This window comes from Dermacentor silvarum, chromosome 8 (assembly GCF_013339745.2).
Source record: "Dermacentor silvarum isolate Dsil-2018 chromosome 8, BIME_Dsil_1.4, whole genome shotgun sequence".
NCBI lineage: Eukaryota > Metazoa > Arthropoda > Arachnida > Ixodida > Ixodidae > Dermacentor > Dermacentor silvarum.
The window spans coordinates 14,994,410-15,016,556 of record NC_051161.1 but is presented as its reverse complement, the minus strand read 5'-3'; the positions used below and the strand labels follow the sequence as shown (position 1 = coordinate 15,016,556).

At 47.4% G+C, this 22,147-nt stretch overlaps 1 protein-coding gene across 1 annotated transcript in view; it reads right to left on the bottom strand.

Moving 5' to 3' along the window:
* Positions 1-22,147, bottom strand: part of LOC119460661 (17-beta-hydroxysteroid dehydrogenase 13) — a 124,833-nt gene that overhangs the window by 8,066 nt on the left and 94,620 nt on the right. Inside the window, exons 2-3 of the mRNA XM_037721697.2 lie at positions 8,153-8,392; positions 6,402-6,508 (exon numbers count right to left, since the gene is read on the bottom strand). Coding sequence (XP_037577625.1) covers positions 6,402-6,508; positions 8,153-8,392 — 347 coding nt within the window. The remainder of the gene's footprint in view (positions 1-6,401; positions 6,509-8,152; positions 8,393-22,147) is intronic.

Here is a 22,147-nt window from a genome sequence, read left to right as displayed (position 1 = left end):
AATAGTGCGGTGCCTGCCATCCCTAACGTTCAGGAAACGGTGTTAAAAGCAAATGTGCACAAGTGTAGAACAGCATGCGCCGACAATACATTTCTCTGCATCAAGTTCAACGGTGGGGCGCACACAAGCTTTTTGTAGAAGAAAATTGAGTATGGGAGCATGTTTTACCCTAGTTGCTTTGATATAGAGCCGGGGAAAATTCATTTATCTACAGATTTTTGTTTTCGTTCTATGCATGGCCATATGCATTTCTAAAGAAAGAAGGTGGCGAGGCTGAGAGAGGCTTAGGTTAACAAAAATACATACAACAAAACGACTTCACAAACAGTGCGCGGTATACAGCAGCACAATGAGAAAAAACAGGACACTTTAGTCAAACGGTTCCGCGAACACAATAATTTAAAAACAACACCATTAAGTACGAGTATTGCAGGAGTATCCCGCACTCGAACATTCCTATCTCATGGGCACTGCTGGCACTCTCCTCTCGCCTATTGCATCAGCGCTTGCTACGCCCTTTTAAAAAAGGAGATAGCTTAAAGGAATGAATACAATGGACAGGACGAACACGAAGCAAGTATCTCCGCGTACTAGCCTTTCAAAGGCGCAAACAACTTCAAGAAAGAAACTTCGCCTTAAAACGTGGAAACTCGAGCTCGGGGCAACAAATCACGACCGCAGGTGGAACCGCATTCGTGATCCCATAAAACCACCGAGCGACGGGATTCCGGCTCCACGAAGAGTGATAGTTTTTACCGCCCGCGGCTCTTGCGGCATGAGCCGGACACTGGCCAACGTTTCGCGAATTCTTCACGCGGGAAGAAATACTACCGACGTAATAAGCTCGCGAAACCACGCGAACAAAAGAACGGCGTCCTTTCCTTGGGATTCTGGCAGACAGCAACGATATTTCACATCGTTTTTCCGAAAAGGAGTAAAGATCACTTCAGTTTGCTTTTTTCCTTCTTTCTCGTAGCGTCTATTTATCTTTCGAACGTGTAAAGGTCCTTTACGCCCGACCTTGAGTCCATCGTAGACTGCGGTTTCGCATGCCGAAAGTCATTAAAGCTTCAAAAATTCACAACCTTGCGGTGTGCTTTTTATTCTTTCTTCTTCCAAGTAAACGCGTAACTCCATACGCTAACGGAGATGATGGCGCTTCTTAAATCTGCCGCAATAATAGAAGGCTGGAGGAAAGCGATAGATCGAGTCACTTAAAAGGAGAGTCTATAGAAGAAGCGTGTCATAAGGAACGAACTGTAAAGACAAAAATAACGCTAAGAGAGGAAGTTGGCGCATTGTACAACACCGCTAAACAACGCTAAAAGAACGATAACAAAACAAGCCGCCCCTTTCTTAAGGAAGTACGCGTACACCACAGCCTGCTTTTCGATTATTTGCCTGCCTGTGCAGTCAAGTGTGGTTCACTAACAGTGCAAGGAAGAATAGTGTGGTGTCCGAAACATGGAGTCTATGACGCGTATCCGGCTCTCAAATCGCTTCCGGTGCATGCGGTCAGCAACAGCGTAGCCTTCAAGATGTGCTTTTGATGCCCAAAGAGAGCCGTTTATTGGGCGTCGATTTGGATCCCACCTATTGCCAGGATATACATGGCACGAAGCATGGATCCTAGCAATTCTTACTTTGGAGTGCCAGCGCGCCCGATGACCAGCACACTGAGCAGTGTGAAAGTATCCTTACATGTGCGCACCTGAGACGGCCGAACAGCTCAATCGCTCCAGTTCCGCGTGTGCATCCGGCATTGGGAATGCTGTGAAAAATATAATTCATGCAGTGCTTCGAGTTTGCGGTCCGTATACGTTGATTGAAAGGCTGAATGTTGCAAAGTTGTCTATTATATGACAACGGCTTATTCTTTTCGTTTCTCTCTCTATCTCCCTTTTGCACATTTGACCGCGGTATTCAACAGACTAAAATAAAGCTGGTTGATGAGTTATATTTCCGGGTAGCCAAGTTGGTGTGGCATAGTGCGAGTTAAACCGCGCGAAAACACGAAGACAGATAGACACGTACACGCAGGGCCTAGGTCCCGTGTCTATGTGTCCCTGTCTTCGTCTTATCGCTTTGTTTAACTTGGAGTGAAAGAAACCGATAAACGTAGAGGCTAAAAAAAGAAAAAGAAAAATAGGGCCGCAATATTTATGCCGGTAACTACAGTAAAATTTAACGCTTAAGTAAAAAAATAAGCCGCAGCACACCGCGATTCGTCGCACCGAAATGCTTCTCTCCCTTCGCATGTGCACCTTTTTATCAGCACCATAATTAGAATCAGTATATCATTGTAGTCTAATTAGGCTCAGTGCAGACCAAACTACTTCTAACAAAGCTTTCCAATTACACCACTTCCGCGTCACCTCGACGAATTGCCTAACCACATCACCCCGGCTAATTCTCTTTCACAACCGACATCGTTTGTTATTTCCATGGGCTCCGTTATGTTTTACTCTGATAGACCCACCAGTTTATGTGTTCCGAGCGAAGACGTCAACTCGCGTTATTTTTCTAATACATAATGACCTCTTTCTTTCTCCTCTCCTCGTCAGGGATCTGCTGGCAGTCGTGCCAGGAGACCAGATGAGACACGCCAGCAATTGTAGATCCATGACGACACGCTGCAAGAACCGTGACGCTGCCTAAAGATCGCCGAAACAAGGTAACTTAAACACATCGCAATACGGCTTGGCCTAAGGCAACAAGATCGGATAAAGTGCGCTTTCAAAGCACTACAGGAACACTGGTCACTGTATTCGAATACTCAGATGATATGAGAAGTGCAGAGGTGCAGGTCAGTTGGCTCAGCTTTGTCAATGATAAAGCAGTGCAATACACAGTACACAGAACTGTACATGCTGTCTCTGTATACATGTCACGTCCAACAATTCCGACTGGGACTCCTATGCTTCCGTTTGCCGTATTCGTTTTCTTGCGATATCATTTATATGGACATTCTAGGCGAAATTCCGTCGTCGTCGTCGTCGCCGTGAAGTTTCGTATAAAATCCACGGGCGATAAAATCGTCGCCGCGCGCCATACGCTGTATATGCGAGTGAAAGCATGCGACGGTGCGAGCGCCGACACGAAGCTCAATTCGCTCGCTGCTGCTGCTGCGCTGACTCACTCCAGTGTTTTGACAGCCAGTTTCCGCGGCCATCGAGTGAGATGCGTTCATCTGTGCGTGTGCGCGCGTGACACCATGCTTGTTAATTTAGTTGGTATGCCTATGTTTACAAGTTTATGCGGTTGATAAAATTACTATCCTTACTTTGTAGAGCTGTCCACTAATTTGCTATCGCAATCGATGCTTTGCCTTTCGGGCGAAACTGCGACTTTTTTTATGTTTGCACATAATGGTTCCAAAATACTTCCGGTTAAGCCCTCTGGAACATCCCGCCAAATTTAGTGGGTAAAAACGAAAAGTTACGATAGCCTATAAATGTATAGAACTTGGCTGCCAAAAGTACCTGACCGGAAGTTTCCTGCGGTCAAAAACAGACTGCTGCCGCAGCGTGGATCGAAGGGTCTATAATACTGCCACTCGAGCCACCACTGGTTTTGCACCGTTTCTGCTACTATATACATACGGCCGCGAATCTTCCTGCACCATCGATACGATTTTCTTCTACCAATCCCACCCTTCGGAATCTGTGCTCGTGTCTGAAGCCGCGCAACATGCTGAGGAACACCGACAGCTCACCCGCTCCCTTACGACGGCGGATCAGTCTCGCCAGAAGCATCGTCGTGCTGGCTACGAGAATCTTCCCTTCTGACTCTGGTTTGGCTGTGGGTTCCGCCAGTAGTTCCCGGTCTTTCCTCTAAAGTGCTCCCCAGATATCATGGCCCTTTCTGCGCGGTCGAGCAAGCCCCTTCCCGTGAACGTTGCTGTCTCCGCGTCTTCTGATTAGTGTCACGACGGTCGTGAGACTGTTCACGTAGATATCGGCTCAAGCCATTCTTGGATCCCTCTCCCTTGACGTTTGCTTAGGTCGCTAGGATGGCGTCTCTCTCTCTCTCTCCGGGGGACAAACGTAACGAAGTAGAAGCGTCAGTCAGCCAAGCGAATCAGCACCGCTTTTTACGGGGACGGTTAGCGTGGGTACAGGGTTGAACGACAGCGACGCTTCCGATCTCTGCGGCCTTTCCTGGTGTAAAAATACACATTTTCGTACGAAACATCACGAGCACCAACTCGCAACTAGAGAATATTTGGAAACCCTCACGCTGTCAAGCATTCACGCACGCGTAGATCAAGCCTTCACCTCAAATTTTTCATACTATCACGTAAATGGCCTATATTGCAGATATATCAGCTGGTTAGTTTAAGTAACACACGGTACGTAATCTGGCAGACAGCCGATCGATCAGCACAGTTGCGCCATGCATTAACTTCAAGAGTTCCGGCTACCAATTCATGTAGATAGACTACTACTATTACAGTCAAAACCACCGAAGGCCCACTTAAGCACTTGTCACAACCTAGCTTTTGTATTTCGTCTGTCTCCACTATTTCACCGGACATATCCATCAGCACCGAAAAATCGTGAGCGATTCTCTCATTTTTGAAATTTGCGCACATTCAGTCTACGCCGAAACAAGTATTATGAAACATCTGCCCATGTTCTCTCCGCCACTTATACAAACATGTTTTTTCGTCTGTTTTGCTAACATGTCCTTACGGTCTCTGAAACTTCGTTTTTTCTTCCTTGCTCCTCTTGCCCCATAGTTTTGGCGAGTGCAAGTCTTAGTTACTGCCACATGCATTTATTTCCCTCGCCAGGCGGGTTTCTGCCGACCTATGGACAACGCTGCGCAAAAATAGTAATAACAAAAATAATTAATAGGTACTCCCGAGACTTTTTACTTCCCAACTTAGTCGTAAGAGCCTTAACGCTATCGCGCTGTGGACGGACTGACGGGGGCACCGTGTTTTCTGCACGCGGTCACGGCTATGAGTTTGAAGGAAAAAAAAAAAAAAACTGAGTGACGCCTGTGGTGACGATCGGCGTTACGAAACACCAGCGACTGACCGTTACGAAAGAGGTGTCGGCGCGAGTGGGCCGCTCTTGTATGAAGAAACGCGCATTACACGCCGCACTTTGCTCCGAGGGAGCGATGCCACCAATCCCGTCGAGTTAAACCAACCCAAAGCCGCAATGACAGGCGCCATATACTTCATCGGCTTGCACCCCGAGGGATACGGAGTGCCAGAAAGCCGCTGTTTTCAGCGACCGCGTAGCCATGCAATTAGCGTAAGTGTAGCCACTGGCTCAATATATACTATAGCGCCGGGCTCGGGCGCCCGCTCTCCGATCAAACCACATGTCAGCCAGTTTTGACAAGAGACAGGATCCACAGACAGCTTACGAGTCGCGCTGTTTTCGAGTGCTGCAAACAGACGAGTAAGTATGCGAATAAAAGCGTGCTCGAAGGAGGCCAAAATGAGCTTTATGAGCACGTGGCGTGCTTGGTAAACGAAAGTTTAAGGATACTGACGCAGGCTGATTGATTTGATTTCGTCGCGGAACGCTTTAAGCTTCGCTGCAGCCAGCCTTCGCTGCAGCCAGTGCAACCATGCACTGTACCCGCAATTTTGCCCGCATAAGCTAATTGGGATACCTCACCTTACTTTTGAAGATCACATGCAGAGTAAGTTGGGTTACGTAGCTGATTGATTTAATTAGGCGCGGGCAACGCTGTTTCGCAGCGCGCACAGATTATGTGAGGCGTGCAGCTCCTGTGCACAGGGGTAAGTAAATTAACTCGCTTCAAAGTATTTTTTCCTTCTTTGACTGCGTATAGCCCCATAAGTAAGCGATACTGTTCTCTGTCGACGTGTTCAGTTAGTCTAAATGAGGTTTCCAATTACCAAGGATCGATGAAAGGAAGTCAGATAAGGCATGCTGCCGTCGCTCACAGGGCAACTTCGGGATGTAAACATGCCTTAAGTGACCAAAATTGCTTTTGAGGTCTAATAAGGGGGCAAGAGCAAAGTTACTTAAGCGAGAGCCCAAAGATTTGCGGCAACATTACGCCGGGCGGAACAGAATACGTGTGTTCAAGAATGTGTTGAAATATATTCTCACCATGCGGGCGAAATAAACACGTACACTCTGTTTTGCTGCTCAGAAGCTAGCGTTAAAAGTAGAATTCCTTATTTTATCCACTGCGGTCTTCAACTAGAACGCCATACGCGAGAAAAGCAAGGACGTTACACTAACAACGCTCCGTGTAATAAATTCATTAATAGCCAGCACTATAGGAATATCAACTGATGTGCCGTTAACGAGTAACTGTGCTGCGGTGTTGTTCGGTGCTAATGAGCTTCATAGGTGACACATAGGCAGTGCTAAAGAGTGTATAGCGTCACGCCGATGCAGACGCACCAGTAGTCAGTCATGAAGGGCGATCCCAGGAGGCCAGCCACGGATGCGATGCACACGATGTGGCCGCTTCCTCTGTCCTTCATGGATGGCAGAAAGTACTTGACCATCTGAAAGGAAAGTCCATGTATAGACTGCAGCAGAATAGCCAAACGTCTCGACCAGTCTCGGCGAATTGAAACGAACAACAACAAGAACAATAACAACAAGAACAACAACAAGCAACTCGATTCCTGAATTTCTGAAAGCCACGGCTGAGACCCGTGGTCGCGACGAGGTTCGTCCGAGCGTCTTTCTATTCTGCGGTCTGATTCCAGGGCCTCACATAGAGTTTCGCGCAAAAGTTTCGGCAACATTGGCACTCAGATCGTTCAGCTGCCATGGTAATGACGAGTATTACACAAATTTGTCCAATTATTGTGCTTGTGGCTTCGGACGTTCTTGCGGCGTTAGTTATTAAGCTATACCTTTCTAAATTTCCAAGCACTCATAGGTACCTAAACACAGCGAGGCAATGTCTCTGCGCACATGCATAATCATTGTGTTGCGTTTGCAATGCAGTATGCTATGAAAGGGAAATTGTCATCCACCCGAATGTAGCGCGAACCTGCAAAGGAAACCCATACGGCTTTCTCAGAAAGATAGCCTCGCAGCTGAAGAAAAAAAATTCATCCCGGTTTGGGATTCGAACCCGGGACCAACGCCTTTCCGGGGTGGTCGCTCTACCATCTGAGCTAATAATAACTAGGCGGCTAGCAGATCGCAGCGCGAGGGCGAATTAATCGACAACTCGAGCACAGGATCACTAAATATGGCAAATCAGTTCTGCAGCCTCCCGCTAGGTGGAGGATGTGTCATGAAAGGGAAAATTCTCATCCACCCGGATGTAGCAAGAAGCTACCAAGAGAACCCAATTTTCCCCTTACATGACACTTCCTCCACCTGGCGGGTTTCCGCAGAACTGTTTTTCCCAAAGCAATATGCTGTTCAAAAAGATAGATTTGCAAATTCACGAAGCCGTTTGAAATCAGGACGAAATTGAGGCAAATCGGTGTAGCCATTATGCCCGTGCTGGATTAACCGCCGTACTTGTAGCTCCCGTAGACACTATAACGTCAGAGTTGCCTTTAGTAATTTTTGTTGGAAACGTTGTCTGATGTGTTAGAGTTACTGTATATGCTACCAAAGGTAGCGAGCATATACAGTAACTCTATGATGTGTAGCATTGTGGTGACATCTAGCGAGCGCGGTACTACTCACAGGCGCCGGCAAGGGCTTCCGAGGTCTCCGCTGTGGAGCGACGCCCCGCGTCCGAAATTTCGGAGGCGATGCCGCAGTTATCGGTACGAACTTGCTCGGCGTTTCACGAGCTACAGGACTGGCTTCGCGGTGGAATGCTCGTTCTTATACTGGTAGTTTCGACAGCTGAGTGCATTATGCGATTTCCGTTCGTTTCCCGTTATAAAGGACCCTCAGTAGTCGGTATACCGATTAGGATATCCACAGCGCGCCCTACTAATGTTACAGCGTTTAACAAAAAGACAGATAAGGGATGGGAATCCACGGCGGAGAGTGGGTATATATAGAAACGGAGAAGACGGTCGAAAAAGGAGACCTGGCGAGCGCCTGTTCGTTTATCTGTCACGTTCGCTCTGCTTGACTTGAGCGTCTACCGACTGGGCCAGGTTGATATCCTGCTGAAAAGGGTGACAGAACAAAGGCACAGAACTGGCTTTTTTTTTTTTATCGCTCACCCAGAACTGCGAGAGCGTGTTGACGTCGAACGTTCTGCGGATGTCGCTGTGCTTGAGCGTTAGTAGGCCCTTGCACATGGCGATGCCGGCGTTGTTGACGAGCACGTCGACGGGCCCGACAGTCTTGAGGATCTGGTCCCCCACGGCCTCCACCTGCTGCTCGGAGGTGACGTCGCACTGGAACGCGTGCGCCTCGAACCCGAGCTGGCGGAGCTCCTCGCACACCGCGTCGTTGTTCTCCTGCGAGGACCACAGTTTGAACCGTTTTAGAAGGTTCAGCGGAGCAGAGCTGAGAATCGCTCAATATGGTGTGCCGTCAATGCAAGCGCCTTCCCGTGAGTATCTCACGGAGGCCTTAGTCACCACCACACGAAGCCAACAGGCAAGGAAGCCAAGGAAAGCACAGGGATTTTATTTGCTGTTTTAATTGAAAGTTTATAGGTAGAAAAGTGGACGAGAAAAACAAGTTGCCGTCGGTGGGAGTTGAACCCACATGCTTCCGATTTCACGTGGGATGTTGTTACCAATTGAGCTACAACGGCGGTTGTTCTCACGTCCACATTCCCGGGTATTAATGTATGCGTACAAGAACCGACCCTGAGAGGTTTAGCCAGCGACAAGACTCAAGGCCATGGCGGCGCATCACTTCTTTGACTGCTGGCGTCAGGTAGTACGCGAACTTTAGGAGAAAGCAGCTGGCCGATAAATCCGCGTATGCTACCCGAAGGCATCAAACCTGCCGGAGTCTAGAACCTCGCCAACCAGTGAATGAGAAGAAGGGGAACCCATGTACCCGATTTTTTATTAGCCACGGCATGAAGATAATGAAGTCAAGGAAAGCATAAAAGCATAGGGGAAATTATTTGTTGTTTTAATTGAAAGTTTATCACGTGAGCTTCCTCGTCTTGAGTGTGGTTTAACTCACGACAAAATCAAGAATGAAGGCTTATTGAAAAGCCCGCGGGCATAGCGACGTTATCACAAGATGAAATTTTCAGGCGTCCGGATGTAGTTACTCATTTTTATACCGGTGGTCTTCGCCCAGTATTAGAAAATGCTTTGCCACACGACACTTACGCTTTCGGTGAAGGTGTCAACTCTAACAGACATTCACACCCTAAACTTTAGGAAACTGGCCGCAGATGTACAGTTATTGCATACTGTGTAGCTGCATGAAAGTACGTTTATGGTTATGATTATTTGATTTCCTTTGTGAAAGTTTTGTCTTGGGCGTAAAACGTATTTAAAAAAGAAGGGTTGTGAGGCTAGTCCGCGAAACGTATATAGAAATACGGAGACGTTCCAAAAGCAGCTTGTGCAACGGCCGCTGAAGGAACAACGAGAAACGCGGAAGTAGATTACGATCAAAAGGAACTATCTGATGACGACACGCTGTTTTGCTATTTAGTGTTTCTTCTATCTAAACCCGGGAAACAGGTGGCAGGATGTCGACCAGCGGTTCTCGCTCATTTCTACATAATGCCGAAAGCAGCCGGCAATCACGTTACGGAGTAACGCTGTCAAAAAAGTATCTTTCTTGCGTCATATCCATCATATCCACTTGCCCCTAACGTAATATCATGAATGACGGCTTGGGATAATAGCACATTGGTGCCCAGCTGAAGCACAGCATGCAGAGACCAGCATGCAGAGACAGCATGAGTCAATTAGCCGTTAAGGCACCGTGGCGGTTTGTGGACAAAAGCGATATCATTAGAGGCGAAAAGCACAGAGCTGTGGAGTTTTCTCGGAACCATTGCAACATCGAAGAAATTGGGCTTGCCACCCGCTAGCCAGTGGAGAGAAAGAGAGAGAGAGAGAGAGAGAGAGAGAGAGAGAGAGAGTAAGAAAAAAAAAGAAAAAAAGGAAACAAATTGTTGGTTTATATCACAACCGAAACCTCGGCTCCTCTCCCATTGGGCAGCCAATTAAGCGCATGCTACGTCGACAAGCCGACTAGGACACGTTGGCCAGGCTTCGCTACATCACTCGCGGGGCCAAAATCGCCGCAGACACAAGGACCGCAAAGGAGCAGAGAAGGGGAAGAGAGAGAGAGACGCTTCAGCAAACAGCCCACCAGGCAGTCATTTACAGCACACGCTCGTTTACGCAGGCGACGCGGCTCGGTGAATCGCGTACATACGGCGCGCGCGAGGCACGACGGAGCTTTCCGCTGCTCCACTTCTTTAAGGGCGCCCTGGGAGACGGAGCGCAGATATACGCACGGCTCTGGGGACAGCAGCAAATAACGTAGCCGTCCGCGCGCCCCTTCTCCCGTAAACATGCACGCGCGTCCACGACCCCGGTCTATGCGGCCTGGAACTGATGGCCTTTCTGTACATGATGCTGTCGTGTAGACTTAAGTGTCCACTCGGCGTAAAACAATAATGGAGGCCTTCGCGAGAGCTGAATCAATCGTGTATACTGTTGTCACTTGTCTGTGTGTTCGTCGTGTCAAATGACTGCCGGTAACGAAACACTGCATAGCCTGCTTTGTTCGCCACTATACGACTTGAGAGGAAATCGAATTTCATGATGTATATCGCGCTCGTCGAATAGAAAAAAAAATATACTAAATCATTTAAACCACTTAGGCGGCGCTAAGCGCCACTCATTAACACGGTACGATATGCCGCAGCAGGCGAAATATCGCAGTGGCGCTTATAGAAAACGTAGAGGGTTTAATAAGCGAAGGCAAAAAAGAAAGGAAGTCGATCCGCGCCCGCAAGCGCGGGAATGCCAGCGGCTGAGCGCTCTGATCGAGGCACCTTTTGGGAATTGTTTACTATTTCTCTCTTTCAACCATCTGAAGCAACGACGAATGGATAAAAATTGAGCGGCAAAGGGTGTAAAAGTAGGCTGGAGCCGCAACATACACACAAACAGAGAAACAGCCACTGTTGCCACAGGAGAGAATAAGGAAGAAGAATGAAAGGTAAGAAGCTGCGGGACGCCATCGCCTTTCAGTTATTTATTTATTTATTTGCGGAGAACCAGCTGGCTTAGTATCTGTTCAGAGCAGAAGAAATAAGAGAGAGAGATAAAAAAAAAAGGAGGAGACGCTGAGAAGTTTTTCATTTCACATTTTATCCATCCCGTTTTCACCCAGTCAACTTCACTCTTCTTTTTTTCCTCTTCAACGCTCCGCTCCCTCTGGGGAAGCGATCCGCGCACGCTCCTTTTGGCAACGAGGCAACGGCATGCGACTGATGGACAGAAAAAGGAAAAAAAAAAAAAAAAAAAAAAAAGCCGACACCAACTGATCCCACTTGAAGCAAGACGGAACGACGTCGACAACAGCTTAAACGCGCATTTCAGCTGACAACTCGGGCTTACCGTCTTGAAGAAGAACATGTTGCTGGGCCTAGTTGGTACCTAACGGTAAATACCTATAGATTATTACGCAGAACGTACGACCACGAGAACTGCACAAATACATAGGCGGGATGTCAGGCGCTGTCTACCGCAGTGAGTGCCTGTCGCATGGATGTATGTGTGTTCTTTTTGTGGTCCTCTTTTAAGCGGAGTAATCTAGTAATTTAACGTCTTAAAACACGTTTCCTTCTTTCCTTTTCAGTGTATTAACTACGAACGAGACCAGGAAAAAATGTGCAAGAGTCATGTCTCATGATTGTTTACGAAAAACCGACAGCAGTTCAGCGTTGTGGTGCATACATACGACACGATTCATAAGTTTGTTCGTGTTTAGCGTGGATGTGCGTCTACGACATTTAGAGGCGATTCTGGCACTTCGTAAATAAATCAACACTCATGAACAACGAGTACGGGACGGTGCATGTCAAAACGTATGCATTTCCTTGCTCGAGGTTCTGGCGGCAGAAGTTTAATTTACATCATCAAAAGAAAAATTTCATATTTTGCGATACTACCTTCAACGTGACCAGATTAAAGACATTTTGTGAAGTAGTAGGGTAATGTTGCAAGATAATTCGTTTCTTGGTTCAAACCATACAAATGACTAGAGCTTTTTTTCCCCCTTAATTCATGTTGGTCAAACAAATGAGATCAGATAATGTCGGGGACAGATAGCTGGTCAGTTTCAGTAAAGAGGGCAAGGGCACGCAATGAAATGCTATGTCACATCTATAACGGTTGCTTGAACAAAACCGTACTGCAACTGATCAGAACTGTCGATCAAGAGTCACTACGGGTCTAATTAGAAGAATCTATATGCATATCACTAGTGAATTTCTTGAGTGAATGCAGCAAGAAGTCAGCGGATTGCGTTTAACAATCACTGATCAGGTTTTACGCCTCTAGGCTACACTGTAGCGATGAGCAACTATTATCGACTACATGGGGTTTGAAAGATAACGTCCGCATAAGATATATATGCGAGCATCCCTGTACTCTGCCATCGTTGGTATCAGGTCGTCGCGGCGGGGTATCGAACTAGCGACCTGATGCTCAGCAGAAGAACACCATAGTAACAAAATGCAGCTGGTGATACAAACCGTTGTACCAAAATAATAATAATAAAAAAAGAAGGGGGGGGGACCTTTATTCTTGGTCATGGGGAGTATGTACAAGAAATGCTACATGGATAAAAAATTACTTGGTATAGTAATTAATTTTTTAACAAAATATGAAGAACAGTGGTTGCGCCATGATGCGCAAATAACCAGAAGGTATATACAACTTTTAACAGCAACCACTGCGGCGACAATCCCAACTGCAAAACAAACAAGACACAGCCGGCCAGTAATTTCCCCATACTGTAATGAAAGTATATGCTTATATGTATTTTCCTGACCACAGAAACTGCTAAACTAATTGAAGGATCAGGGAAAGGAGGCAACTACAGCGAATAAATGTGAAGCTAAGCGCACCGTACATCACAGACATCGAAAATTAACTTTAACCCACCGTGGAGGCGTAGTGGCTATGGCGTTGGGCTGCTAAGCCCCGGGGATCAAATCCCGGCCCCGGCGACCGCAATTCGATTGGGGGCGAAATGCAAAAAAAAAAAAAAAAAAAAAAAAAAAACGCCCGTGTACCGCGTATGGGTACACGTCAAAGAAGCCCCGGTAGTGCAAAATAATCCGGAGTTCCCTATTACGGCGTGCCTCGTATTCATATCCTGGTTTTGTCACGTAAGACGTAATAATAATAATAATAATAATAATAATAATAATAATAATAATAATAATAATAATAATAATAATAATAATAATAATAATAATAATAATAATAATAATAATAATAATAATAAATTACCTTTGGACAGCCTTACGCCGAAGATAGATTACACCATTTCACACCGCACATTACCTCATCTCACCTACACATACCTAAAATCGCCGCCGGTACCACCCAATGTGCGGAATTAATCTCCGCGAACCATCGCTTCATTTCGAAATGCCGCCCATCTTGCTGGATGCTTTCGCAGAAGCGCGCGCTGCACTTTTCCTTTTGTGTTCCCGTACAGCCGCGAGCGATTCGTCGCGACGATCCTTCTTGCGCAAACTGGGCGATTCGTCTCCAAGCTCCATTCATTTCTTACCTCGAAAGGGCAGAAAAGCGCTCGCCAATTTTGCGAGCCGAAGGAGAAGAAAAGAAAACATAGCGCGGGGTGAAAAAATAACGCATGGTAGGTGGAGAGAGGGAGAGCGGTGCGCATCGAGATGTGAAAGCTAAAAGAAAAGCACCGAAGTCATAGGCGAACTGAACCAACCCCCCCTCCTCAGGTTAAGAAATACCGCTGCGAAAGGTGTTTCCCTGCGAAAGAAAGAAAGATAAAATGAAGATGTGTGCCTGTGTTTGTGGAAAGAGAGAGAGAGAGAGTGGACGAAAGTAAAGGTACTACAAAGGTGAAGAAAAAAAAAGAAAGAAAGAAAAAGAAGGCATCTTGCTGTTAGCATATCAGCGCTATGCTTCAACCTTGCGACTGCGGTGGCGCCGATATTTTGTGTGCCTTCCCTCCTCTCTCTCGTTCTTTCTGACGTGGCATTTTCGAAAAAAAAAAAGAAAACGCAGCGTTATATAAGCTGGCGTGACCAAATAAACCAGCAAGCACGTAGAACGCATGTGCGTCGTATTTTCATAGCGGCGTCGCCCACCGTCGCCGCCCTAGGTTGACTCAGCCTGGTAGCTAAGCATCTTAATCGAAGTCGCAAAATGTGCCATTGGATCAAAATGACGAAATGTTTGCTGTCCTAGCTTCAAAGCATTGGTGAGTGTAGATGAAAAAATTGCATCATAATTAATATTAATAGTAAGAAAGACACACGAATATCCAACGCAATGTTGCAATCTAAATGACGAGAAGATTGTTCGGGTTGGCTATACGTAAGTAGTGATGGCGCAAGTTGGAATCAACTAGCGCAAGACAGGGGTAATTGGAGATCGCAGTGGACATAAATATAGGCACCTGACATAAACATGAGCACCAGACCAAGGCGGCGGTCAGACCTGCGACGCGGCAGAGGGTGCTAAGAATCTCTGGGTCCGGACAGGCCACCATTGGAAACTGGACACTCTTGGCATTGATTAAATTAAATTGTGGGCTATGACGTCCCGAAACAGTACAGTGTGCCATGAGGCACGCCGTAGTGGTGGACTCCGGATAAACTTTCGACCACCTAATGTTCCTCTGCGTGCGTCAAAAGCATGGTACACGAGCGCTTTTGCCTTTCGCCTCCTTCGAAATGGAACCGCCGCAGACGGGATTTGAACCTACGACCTCGTGCCAAGCAGCAGATGATCACTAAGTCACCGCGGCGGGTACCTGGCATGAATCGTGGACCTAAGTACAACGTGGTCTTTATTTATAGCGGTGTATAAAATCTTATACTTTGGATAAATAAGTTCTTGCAATGGAGCTCGATTTTGCGCGATTACCCGCGCAATAGGTGACAGCGCGATAGCCAAGGTGCGCGAACATATTATAGGAAAATGTACGTAGGGGGAGAACTGCTTCGTGAAAACTCGGCCCTCGGTTGGTGCACACACCACCTGTGGCTTCGAACACAGTGCACAGATTTAGCGAATCGGAGCGCCAGAATGCATTTGGCGGAGCGCGAAAAAGAAAAAAGCAGAAAGGGAGCAGCCAAGCATTTTTCTTTCTTTATCGTCAGACCCGAGGGGCGGTGGCATGGTCGTTATGCGAAAACTTGCCGTGGGATGGCCCACGATTTCGGGTCACCGAAATCAACGAAAGAGAGAGCGAGAGAGATGAAAAACGAGGGTTCAAGGGGTTTCGGCCACTCAAGAGAAAGAGAAGCTGACGCTGTGCCGTTTCTATATGTTTGTATACGACAATTGCGGTTTGGCTTGGAAGATTTCGGCAGGCATTCGCGTTACCCCATCCGGTGTCGTGGGGGCTCGAGAGATGTGCAGACACTAAAGGAAAAAAAAAACGAAAGAAAAATGAAAGGAAAGGAAAGTGACGCGGATTTGAAACAAACGAACGAAGAATGCAATTGCGAGCACGACTTGGATGCTATGCCATTACGCAATTCTGCATTCTGCGTTACTTGTACTGGGGTTTCGCATGTCGGTGAGTCATGGGGTGAGTGTATTACAAGCGGACGGGCTCCCTTTTCTAACCAAGCCTTCTACCCTTCCCCTCTTTCTCTTTCTTTCTGTTTGCGAAATATGCGAATACCGGAAGCAGTGAGGTGAAGGCCAATGCGAAGAAAGTGGGAAACGCACCGTATAGTTGTGCAGCCGTCCTATGCCATTTGTATCGCTCGCGCTAAATTTGTACACCCGCCGAAGTATTTAGGTTTCTGGTGCTGAGCACGGAGGTCGTCAGTTTGATACCGCTTCATTCAGATGGAAGCGAAATGCAAGAATGCTCGAGTAATTACACGTAAGTGCCCATCGAAGAATTGGTCATAATTAATCAGGAGCCCGCCACCGTGAACAAGGTTGTGGTATGGGCTTGTCGATATATCACCACGAAAATGCAGTCGACGCAGCGCAATTTGCAATTGTGCAATTATCACCTCATGTTTGTGTATCCCGTTTTTACTCTTTACCCGTGTGCCGGCTGCGCTGCACAGAACGGTTTCGCTAAAAGCACCGGTTACAGCCCATGTGTGTATAGCTTTGGCAAGCTAACCTTCAGAATTTGCACTCAGTGGTCCCGTGCTTTCGGCCTCACTTTCATTGAGTTAAGTTCGCGATCGCGTATACACACGCCTGCTACGGCGACTCGGGCTTTTGAATTGTTTCGACACTCTGTTGGTTTGTCCTGCATGTCTTCTCGTACACTCGACGACGCTACAGTCACTCGCGTACGCCTTAGCGCGCCGTTGCATGTAAACGACGTTGCAGCTCTATGGGCGTAATTTCGATAAAGGTCCGCGTCTGTCCCACCCTGCGACGCGCAGTGTTTACGAAAGCGTAGTGTAAAACACTTTTATCATCGCCTTCTCCCGGCTGGTCCAACAGTGAGTCTCTTGGGAGCCGTGCCAAGCGAGTACGTCGCCAACCATGGCATAAATATTGATGACACTTCGTTGCGAAGCAAAGAAAAGGGCTTCAGCCGCTCAGAATTAAGACCGAGGAGGGCTGGATTTGACGTCGAGCGCGAGTTTTTGACGAACGCGCGTGGCTTGCGCATGCGGTTAATTTTTATTTCTCTTCATGCCATTCAGTTTTTGTGCTGCCTGATAGACATCTCGAAGGAGGTCTCAGACCGAAAGTTGCTTTCAGTATATCTATATTTCACGCTGCATCCCTGGGCGCGTCGCCCCACGGGAACGTGGCAGGCGAGCCAAGCCTGGCAGTTTGGCAGAATCGAACGCTCGAGGGAAGCGGTAGGCCTGCATACATTTATATTGGTTGCCTCATCCTAGCGCATACTATACATTCCGTATCATTTCTTAAAATAATACATCTTCAGCATGCTGCGAACATTGTTGCCAAACTTACACGCTTCCCTAGAACGCTGTTACGCAGAAGCGTTTGCTTAATTTGCACGCAGGGCAACGTTGTTGGCTTCAGACAAACTTCAATTTCAACGGCGCTGAAACGCGAGGCGTTGCAAACGGCGCAAAAGGTTTCCATTTAAGCTTGTGCCGTAGCTTTGTGGTACATGTTAGGGTTTTATAGCAACTTAATCCCACAAAGCCCATTGTATCATTTTTGTTACATTGAGTTCAGTACCCAAAAATGCTAATTTCGACGCGGGAAACTTGACCCAATCATGTAGTAGTGTTTCTCACACGCGGAAGCGGAATTTCAGTTGTGGATACCTCAGCGAACCAGTTGCTGAATATTTATTTACTATACTAACTTAGAACTAAGCACTTCATTTTTTTTTCTATACACGAATGCACTCTCCATAACCAGAAATAAAAGTGATAAGGTTGTTCTAATTTTCCTTCACGTGCAATGGTGTTTGGGTTTCGTAGGGTTAAGGCTGAGTGATTTCGTTTTCTCGATGGCACATGTCTATCATATTTTGAAGATCCCCGCGAAGAAAGACAAACCCAGAAAAGGACGAATGCGCAATGCACACATCGCATTGTGTCTTCTTCCCTAAACCTGCGTCTATGCATGTTCCCCTCCCCCCCCCCCCCCCCCCCCCCCCATTCTTTCATAATGCAGAAGAAATTACCCGAAAAATACTTCGAACATCGCCAAAATGTTACTTGTAAGCCTAGAGGGCGTACTAATAACTGCGAATTTGACGTATATGCAGCGACGTTGGATAGAATTTATATATACAAAAGCACGCTTCTACCATTCCACCGAAGCGAAGAGCAACACCGCGGCCATCAGGCACACAGTAGCGTAGGCGTTCGCCGACAACGTTCAGCGTGCACTACATTGAAAGAGTATCCCAACAATGCCGTCTGATGGCCATCGTTAAACGCGGGCATGCTCGAACACACCGAACGGCGAGACGAATGGGCCTACTAGGAAGACAACAACAAACAAACGACAGCGACTACGCTGGACAACGGAGACGTCGCCCATTCATGACGCGGCAGGAGCCTGACGTCCCAGTCTTCCTTAGTACTACATCGTCGCCAACAGAAGAAAAGTGCTGCTGCTCCGTGGGGCTTTGTAGGCCTACATCACGATGGCGATATACGAAGCGAGGCACGCTCGGGGAGATTACGTGCTCTGGCCCGTACGGAGCGGAAACGACACTCATTCATCATAGATCTGACGACCAGGACATGGCACGGCGCGCGATTACATGTCTCCTTTCCCGTCTCACTGGTGAATAAGAGGGGAGCGGGTGGTTATGTGGGTGGCACGAAGACGCAGCTTTAGCAAGGCGTGACGAGATTTAACGAGTGTACAGACAGTATAAAGCGGAGAGTGCGTGCAACGCGCCAGCATACATAGTGTGGCAGTAGAATGGCGGTGGACGGTGGGAATCTAAACCAAGAAAGAGGTTCACAGGAAGATGGATGCTCGAAGTGATGAACACTGGCAGAACAAGAAACGTTGGCCCCGGCGATGTTCCTTGTTCTACCACTGTTCATCGGCGGATGGTTGGGCGCGTGTTTCTGAGAGCTGAAGGAAATCTGTCGTCAAGTGCATCGTAACTATTTTGCTGAGGGTGGATACCTGAAATATTGTGCGACGGACCGACGGCATCAGCAGCTGGCGTTCCAGAGCGGTCTCCTTTCAAAGGAGCGACCGAACCGAATGCTGGTAGACTTCCGCGATCTGGCAGGAACCCGCGTACTACGAGCTTGGCATGACCGATGGAATGATCCCATTTGCATTAATTTAAATGAAACAAACGGTGGATCGAGTCCTCGAAGCTGCTGCTTTCCGTGGACGAGGCGTGCGACCGTATTCGCAATGAGCTCTCGAGCTCGCTTACTGAACCGGTTCGTCAGAACGAACGGTTCTCGACGCTAATGACACCCGCCGAAGGACGTGCTTACAACAGAAAGACGTGAACACGGAGTCCAGAACAAAAGCAAGGAACGAATGAACTTGGTTCACTAGAAGTCGTTTAACCTGCACTACGATGAGAGCATCCCAGCCGAATCCCAATGTTCCCACCGCGTTCGAAAACTGAACCTGCGATATAACGCTCGCGAAAGGGCAGAAAAACAACGGGGCTGAAAAACGTATCCGAAGAAAATGGAAAACACAAGCCTCTGGTGTATAACCGGAACATTGTTTCTGTGCTGTGTCGCGTTTTACAATCAGCCCTCGTTGGGTGAGTTGCACAATGTATCGGATATATACCGCGGCACAAAAATGCGAAGCAGAGCCATTTCGACGTAAAAAAGTAATAAAAGCGAGGCATAATTGCGACCCTGAGTCTGCGAAACGGGCTCGCTTCGTGAACGACGGCATGTTGCTGCCTAAGCTGAACAATACGTGTCTATGGAAAACCAAGTTTTAGAAACGCTAAAACGTTGAACGATGAGACGAGAGACCGAAAATTATGAGCAGGAGGTGCACCCGATGGGCACAGACCGAGAGGTAAGAAAAAAAAAAAGTTACTTTTAGTGCAAGATTTGCAACCTGTAGTAGTTTTTATACACATGCTTTCTGAATCACTGGCCAGGAAGCAACAGGAATACACTCACGAGCGCTGCCGGCGGATCATCGATCAAGGACTGCCTCGCTCGCTCCATTATGTGTTACGACGAGGAGAGTTAGGCGCGCATCACAGCCAGCCGGCCAGTAAGCACTGGACCAATTAAGGCATCGGGCCCCTAACAGGCCTTTCCCGCTGGCTTCCTTTGTTTTTTGTCTTTCGTCAATACAGGCGATGCCTTTCGTGGTATGAATTTGCCTCTGCGCATCACCGCGGCATGTTCTTCACAGAGCCTGTAACAACGTCGCCACGATGGTCAGAGATGAACAACGATGCCTTGGCGTACTGTCGGCGCGCTCCTTGTACGTGCCTCGCGCATTTACGCTCAAGGCTGAACACATTACTGCTATAGCGTCTGGTGTGTTTAGCACGCTCTAGCATGACGCAGCAAAAATTAATAATAATAATAATAATAATAATAATAATAATAATAATAATAATAATAATAATAATAATAATAATAATAATAATAATAATAAATTTATTCAACAAAGTTGCAAAAGAAAGCAATGTACAACTACATAGGGCTTGAGCGGCTGTACCTGGCAGGCAGCAGAACCAACAGTTATCGCAATTGACATACTTTTCACATTTGAATAGCCAATAGAGGGGAAAGAAAAAAAAAAGACAAAGAAATATCTCGAACTAAAGTAAAACACTGAAAAAACGAGTTATTCCCTAAGGCGACTAATTGTCAACTTGCCTGAGTGCCTTTTTTAACTTGTATTTAGTTTGAGCGCTCGAGGCACTTTGGGATAATTTATTAAGATATACAGGAAAATAGCAGTCACGTATTCACTTACCATATCTTGTACAACGTCTGGCAATACGAACTTTAACAGTGAAAAGTCGACATGATTCCTTTTTCATTCTGCCTCGAACATTAATCGCATACTTGGGATTGCAGAACGAAGAACAGAAGGGCGCATAGTATGTGCCGACAAGTGGCGCTGTAACTGTTACCGGAAAGGTATAACGAATATGCTGTGGAGAACAGATTAAAATACAGTTGAAATATTGGTGGCGCAATAGTAAGGAAACCAAAGAATAAATTTAAGGGTGATAAATTAATATCAGCTTCGGTGGTCTGTTAACACGAAGCACATATCTTATGGGTCAATAGTAAGTGCAAGAGCAAGGATAAAAAAAAAAGAAGAAAGCGTCTTTAGAAGAGGATGGCAATAATATCCGTCTGACCGTCGGTCCGTCTATCCCTAGAAACGTAAGCTCTGAGTAGCAGTTCAGCTTTATGGATATACGGTACATACGCATACGCATCCAACACGCTGAATCATGCCGAATATGCTGAATCGTGTGCGTGCAAACGTCACATGTGACTACCACCACGCACCTGACGAGAAATTAATAAATATAGTCCCGTTTATTGCAATGTTCGCACCGAGCCGTGCCTTAAGGCCTTGTTCGTGTCTAGCTCTCACATGATCCGCCGCGACCTCGTACACTGCAGATCCTAAAGAGCTCATTCGACGCGACAAGACTCGCGGCTGCCGCAGCGGCGTGTATAAACCGAGTCGCCAGCGAACAGCGGAAGATCAACAAGACCGAATCGTCTCCTAGGTCTGTGCGACCATCACTGCCGCGGCACTGTTCAAACAGCCCAGAGGCGGTCGTAGGCGATGAAACGGAACGCCGTTCGGTCGCCGTCTCCCGATAGAGACAAGTCCAGACTAATTCGCAGCCGGCGGACAGAGCAAATACCGCCCGCGCGATATCTTGAGCGGGAGAAGCGAAGCGCGAGTCGATCAAGCCGTAAAAATAAAGGGAGATAAAGGGAACAAAGGGAGCTGCAGTGAAACGACGCGTTGCCTCACCAGGGAGGGAGTAATAAGCAAATAGCGCGAACGCGAAAGTGTCCCTAAGCATACGTGTTCTGCCGTGCTGCCTACCGAACCGCGTCGCTAACTTCGCTCACTGAAGCCGCCCTGCCGTTAATTAGCCAAACTTGCAGTCTCGGTGCTTCGGAGGCTACTGTCTGATATTGTGATTGAGCGTGTAGACAAGGAAGGGGCCCCGAAGCGATAGAACAAACATCGACTCGCCGAGGGGCGAAGAGGAGGGGAGGGGCGTTTTTTTTTTTTCTTCTGTCTTGCGCACTGACGATGCTGCTAAGCTGGTAGACGGCGGACAGCGCCGTCGCGAGTGACGCTGTGGAGCCCACGGCAAGCGCCTGTTGTTCTTTATGGCAACGCCGTCCTATCTCGCACGAGTTAAAGTGACTGCAACAACCGGCCAGTCAACGATGATTGACATGCATTTAGACGTCCCGTTGTTAGGCGATTAATTGCTTCGGAAATATGTAAGGCGGAGCCAGTTTTATGCTCTGAACGATTCCACGACTGTTGCGCATTGGTTCTTCCTCGCGACTGTTGGGAGTTGCAAACGGTGCGGAACATGGGCTGCTTTTGAAAGCGCGACAAAACTCGGGG